Genomic DNA, 6,144 nt, shown 5'->3' with positions numbered 1-6,144 from the left:
GGCACTCAGAGTGGGCATGTCATCAGGAAACACCGCTCGCTTGCGGCCCAGCGCGACAGCTGCTCTCCTGCAAACGTGCTTGATTCGTGGTCCTCGGACCGACGTTTCTGATGAATCACTCTCTTGCCCCTAGATTTCAGAACATGAGAGCAGACAGTATTCCTAAGAAAGTTACCAAAATGAGACTGAGAAACATGCAATAGAGACTTCTAAGCAAATTATATCTTAGCTTGCAGATTGTAAGAATCAGGATAAAAACAGACTTGGCTTTCTAAGCCTCAGTTATCCAACAAAAGATAAATGCAAGAGAACAAGAGTTTTGACTCAACTGGAATTACAAGGTAAGTCTCTATCCACTACTGGAAAGCCAACTTGCTCATGAAGCCACATTATCAAGGCACTGACATTAAAAAAAATCAGAGTCCACTGGAATTGGAGCAGCATTTGGTGCCGGTAGATCCAGCAGAAGCCAGTAGTAGATGAGGCTGTTTGAGAGCTTTGCAGCTGCTGATGTTTCAGATAAGGGGTTTGGGTTTACTGCGATACTAAACACATAGAGCATTTTAGTGCAATTTTCCATGTTTTGGTAAGATTCTGGAATATCTCCCACTGAAATAACTATCCCAAATAAGCAACTGTGAGAATCTGGGCTTCTGCTACACCAGGCCAGTCACACAGATGCATGGGCATCTTCATTTCAGAAACAAACAGCTGGAGGCTTCTCCATTTGAAATACGTACTAACAATTTTCAACACTAGTGCTGTTACAAAAAGTAAAAGTTTAAATAAAAAGTATTCCCTGAAAACATATCTCATCTCTCTTTCTGGCAGGTAAAGAGGACTGCAGAAAAGGGTGGTTTTAGGGTGGAGAAGAGGAAAAAGAGCAAAGTGGTAGGAAGCAGTTCCCCAAAACAGATGGAAAATTCCAATGGATCTTCCTCCCTCCTGCAAGTGAGAGATCACTCCATTAAGTTAAAAACCAGGAAGATCAAGAAACAAACTTTCCTTCAGAAGCCAACTTTATACTCGAGGCAGCCCCCAAGAAACCTTGAGGCCAAGACAGACACTGCATTTTGCTGGAACTGCCCTTTTCAGAGTGAGTACTACTCTAGATGATGGCTTTGCTTGGATTTGTTCAGAGAAACCCAGTAAGCAGCTATGCTGTACTGGTCTCCAAAATGCATGCCGCTCTCCTCTGAGCTGACTATGCAGCAGCTCCCTCTTCCCCTCAGCTTCTGCCCAGGGCTTCTTGTTTTTGGGTCGTTTGCCATCTGTTGCACTAACAGCTGCTTAGCTTGGCACATTAATTCTTCACGCTCAGTATACAAAAGCTATTAGTGACTTTCAGGACAAGTTCAAAGTAAGATGCACTCTAGCAAAAAACCCAACTTGGAAAAAGGAGTACCTGTGCCTTTGGCTGATCTGCTTGTTTGAGGGACTTGCTCTTCTCAATCTTGTACAGCTGGGCTTTTGCCTTTTTCAGAAGACTGGCTACCCTCTTGTCAGTCATTGGCAGTTTGTCTGCTTGAGCCAACATAGAACTGATGGAGGAAGCAGAATGTTTAACAGTGCTTGATGAAGGAGCAGAGAGACGGAGAGCTTTTTCCTTCTCCAAAGATGGCACAGTGGGGCTGAGATCCAGGTCTGATTTGTCCAGCCCCCCTCTACCTTTCTTGGATGTTTTGGTTTTGACAGCTGTTGTATCTACCAGAGCAGCAGTGGAAACCTCTGCCGTGGGATCTGCTGCTGTAGACTTCTTCCGCCCGGCAGTTTTTTTGGCAGACGATGATGCTGCAGCGTCTTCGCTGACTTTTTCTTTGGGCATTTTACCTACAGGAAACAAAGCAGTGCTACTCTGTACTTCTGACCCTTTTCTCCTTTTCTCTTTCTTTGATTCCCGTTTGTTCTCCTTTTCTCTCTCTCTGTCTTTCTCTCTGCTCTTGTCCTTCTCCAGGCCTTTGTCAGCATCTTTATCTTTGGAGAGCTCTTCTGCTGCCCTGTCCTTGTTTTTACCTCTCTCTGTCTGGGGACTTGATGTGAACCAGGGGAAGAGAGGAGCAGGGCTACCAGATGAGAAAGGCTCTGCTGGAGCATTTGTCTGCTTCCTTGGTCTCTGGCTTCTTTCTGCTGATTCCCCAGACTGCGATAGGGAATGGGAGGGAAAAGTAAAAGTTGAATTTAAGGCACTAGTGGCAAGAGAACTAACTGAAATACTAGTTAAAGAGGAAGAGACAGAAGACTGTGGAGTGAGAGTTGTCAGGTCAGAGGTACTAAGCCTTCCGCTCCTCGTCCTCATGGAGTGTGAAGGAGATCTGGGTTCTGATCGGATGGGGCTGAATGCTTTCCTCTTGCGCCGCCGAGAGGACGTGCCCGTGGCAGAGGTGCCTGTGGTGGCGCGGCCGACTGATGAGGGCAAGGTCACAGACTCGAAGATGCGGGAGTGGGCCTCACTTGGTGTGAATCGTGGTGCTCGCAGCAGAGGACTTCTCTTGTGCATATCAAACCTGGCTCCAGAGTGAAGGGAAAAGAGACGTGTGGGAGCTGTCGCACCTGGTGTTGAGAAGCCAGATGCAAAGCCAACGTCCTCCGGTGTTAGCGGTGGGGGTCTGAAGTTATCAAATATCGGTTTGCGAATAAGACCCTCTTTGGCATATTTTGCTGATGAGAAGTACTGCGGCTCTGACCTGGAATGTTTCAGAGAGGTCCACCTAAATGTTGGCTCTCGCAGAATTGACTTTCGTTTCTCTTGCATCGGTGCAGCAGAAGCAGGAAGAAAGGGTGAGGCTAATGGTATGGTTGGAGGCATAAGCCAAGGGGTATGGTCTGAGATGCTTGAAGCAGGCTGCAGTGGTGGTGGGGGAGTGAGCAAAGGGGGAGGAGGAGAGGAGGAAGACTGCTGCTGTGGCATGCTTGGTAAGGCTGACAGCTTTTTTGCAGTCCTCTGGCCAAAACTTCTTTCTGTTATCGAAAACCTTCTATTTCTCCTATCACCATTATCATTTTCAGGGGACTGAGAAACAGGCAGGGGAGTGTGAACTTCTGGAGTATTGCTTCGCTCTTCAGAAAGCATCTGCATCTCCTCAGAAGCCTGGGAGTCTGTAGATGTATCCACGCTGGGGCTGCTGGACCGTGAGGAATCTGAAGACATCTGAGATGAATGTTGAGAAGCGGCGCTGGACTTTTCACTGGAGCCACAAGATGTAGTGCTGAACCTGCTGTTTGGTGTGGATTCTAGTCTGGATATTTTAATAGGAGGATCATAGTCTTCATCCTCAATAAACCGTTTGGGTGTTTTGATAATCCGTGATGAGATTGCACTCACAACTGGCATGATGAACTGTCGAATATTTTTGAGCTGTGTTCTCCCCATCCTGCCCTGCAGTTTGGCTGCTTCTTTCTCAATCTTTTTTTGTGCTCCCTTTTTAGCCCTCTGCAAGAGTTGCTTAGCAATCGCAGCATCTGTCCTTTTGGTGGAAGGTATAATCCTAACAGGCTTAATCCTGCGTGGACTCTGTCTGACAGCAGCCTTCTCTTCCTTCGTGAGAGGCGGTGTGCCATCCTTTTCTTTGCGAATCCTCTGGGGCTTCTCCAGCTGCGAGTTTATGACCAAAGTTGAGGAAGTCTTTAAACGTTCGGAGGACGGTGGCCTGCCTCTCCTGCGCACGATCTGAACGCTCTTCCTCCCAATCTGAAGTTTTGCCCCAGGCTTAAATTTAGATTTCAGTGGGGAAAGCTTACTAGTTCTTAATTTCTTGATTTTAGTTGCTTGCTGAAATGTAGTGGATGGTGATCTTTTGATTTTTTTCAGACTCTCTTTTTCTTCTTTGCTGCCCTTCGGAATGTCCGATGTGTCCTTCTCCTCTGACAATTTGAACTTCACACTTGTAAGTGCTGGAGGTCTCCCTCGTCTTTTTTCCCCGCTCTTCGACTCCTTCTTCTTTACTTTCTCCATGGATGTGGTTTCAGACTTGCTTGAAGGGGAACACACTGATGAAGAGTCTGACAGTACAGCTGAACTTCGGTCAGAACTGCTCCGGGGCCTCCCGCGAGGTTTCCGTGGACTAGATTTAACTGAGAGGGAAACAGAGAATGCAGGGAACATATTAAATTTCTCCAAGTGTGGGATGAGCATTACCCAGGTCAAACAAGTATTTACTCAGTATCATTCATGCTGCCCATATGTTGCCAAAACGTTTCAGATAATCAACAAATAAAAACAGTTTCGGCACTACATGTAGAGAATACCTTCCCAACAAACATCTTTTCCCACATAAAATACCACGCAGATAACTTGTTTAAAAATGCAAGCTAGTCTTTTCCCAACAATTATATATGCAATTGCACAAGCCCAGCACCAACCTCATGCTGGGAGGGAGCAATAACTCTCAAGGGCACATGGTACCTTTTAAACACATGAATTTTAATAAATTTTTTTAAAGCAGCTCACAGCCAGTTGAAAGAAAAAAAAAATCCTTCCTTTCGAGTGCCATCCATCTGCACTGCTAAGGGAGAGGTCAAGAGAGCAAGAACAACCTACACAAGGCTGATACAAGACAATTTACTAAAAACTGGTTTTAGCTTTGAAACACAGTTAATACTCAGCACTGACTTGGAGCCATCAAGCACAAGACTTGATTGCCCACCTTGACCAATGCATTTCAGTGCACTCTCACCAAGTCCAGCTATTTCAGTTCTGGATCTTCCTTTGCACTAGCAAGGCACTCCACCACAGTTTGCGGTTGAAGCCAAGCTGAGCAGATGATTATGGTGGAAGAGCAAAGCGCTCTGGTGAGAGCATTTATTGACAACACAGGCAGAAAGGAGTCTACTGAAAGATACTAAAATAGTCAAACCAGTTTCAGACCCTTACTCTTTAAATACCTGCTTCTCCAGAACACTGACATGAGGTTGCAAATACTGGTTTCATCAGTATAACTCTTTTACTCAAACTTTCCCTGCTCCTTTACAGATCAGACCTAGTGAATCCAAAACTAACTGTATTGAATCTAAAGACTGGTGTGGCTTTTATGCTGGATGAGATTTGATGGAACAAACAGGAGAGGCACAGTAAAATCACCACAAAAGAAAACAGAAAGTCAACACCCAATCCTCCAACTTGATCTTACCTGTGGGGGACCTGGTGGGACTTCGTACTTTGACTTCTTCATCTGAACCAAAACCTAAAAACTGTTCATCCTGCAATGAGAGAGCAGATGGAAGTTTGAGGACATGGATATTAATGTTGAAGTGAACTCCACTGTGAATGAAGCACAAGAGGATTCTAGAGGATTCTCCTTACCCAAAAAAGATACTGGCATTTGCTCTTTTAACAAAGAATTGCTAAAAAGGAAATACAACTTGCAGCAGAGATGACAAGAAATCCAAAAAAAGCAATGATAAAGTAACATAAAAGAAACAAAATTATGCCAGAAGACATTGCTTCTGCCTGAGACACCTTGCATCACACAGAACCCCAGAAGGCTATTCCCAGAAAGGGAGAAACTAAACTTCAGTCCTGCAGCACTGCAAGCAGAGCACTGCAGATCAGGGACACGCCTGCCTCCGCTCCGGAGCACGTGGGCTACAGCAGGATGTAAACATCGCTGGGTGCTGCAGCACTGCCTGCGTGGGCGTGAGCAGGGAAGGGGTCCCCATCCCTGACACAGGGAGAAGCTGTCAGTGGAGACAGATGTGGGCTGAAACCCAGAGAAGGCACTGAGAAATAACAAATACCTAAGAACAGTCAGGTTTAGAAAAACTGAGGGATCAGCTGCTCACCCTGTGTGATTTCCTGACTTGCACTGGCCTCCAAGTTCCTGTGGCTGCTACAGATCTTTTCTTCATTTTGTTATTCTGGGTCCTAAAGTCATTATTATTTTATCTCTGGCTACTAAATCAATACTTGCCATATATTTGACAATCACCTGTCAATCCATGATTACAACTTGCATTATTTTCAAGCTGAACTCTGTTATCTTGCTTTGTCAATGTAAGATAAAGTAATGTTTCCAACATTAATACTGGCTTTGTCCCAATAGCCTGGGAATGATAATTTTTTCCATTTCTTACCAACCAGTCACCAGAAGTATCTACAGCAAAAAGGCTCCTTCCACAAAACAATCACTTCCGCTTCATTTACAACCA

General features: G+C 45.3%; 1 protein-coding gene across 1 annotated transcript in view; it reads right to left on the bottom strand.

Annotated features, from left to right (window-relative positions):
* Positions 1-5,215, bottom strand: part of KMT2A (lysine methyltransferase 2A) — a 31,425-nt gene extending 26,210 nt beyond the window's left edge. Inside the window, 3 exon segments of the mRNA XM_031062372.1 lie at positions 1-129; positions 1,406-4,071; positions 5,127-5,215. The exon segment at positions 1-129 is cut by the window's left edge and continues 14 nt beyond it. Of these exon segments, the coding sequence (XP_030918232.1) occupies positions 1-129; positions 1,406-3,952 (2,676 nt within the window). The 5' untranslated portion in view covers positions 3,953-4,071; positions 5,127-5,215.
* Between the last annotated feature and the right edge of the window lie 929 nt (positions 5,216-6,144).

This window comes from Geospiza fortis, unplaced genomic scaffold (assembly GCF_000277835.1).
Source record: "Geospiza fortis unplaced genomic scaffold, GeoFor_1.0 scaffold183, whole genome shotgun sequence".
NCBI lineage: Eukaryota > Metazoa > Chordata > Aves > Passeriformes > Thraupidae > Geospiza > Geospiza fortis.
This window is presented reverse-complemented; position numbering and strand designations above follow the sequence as displayed.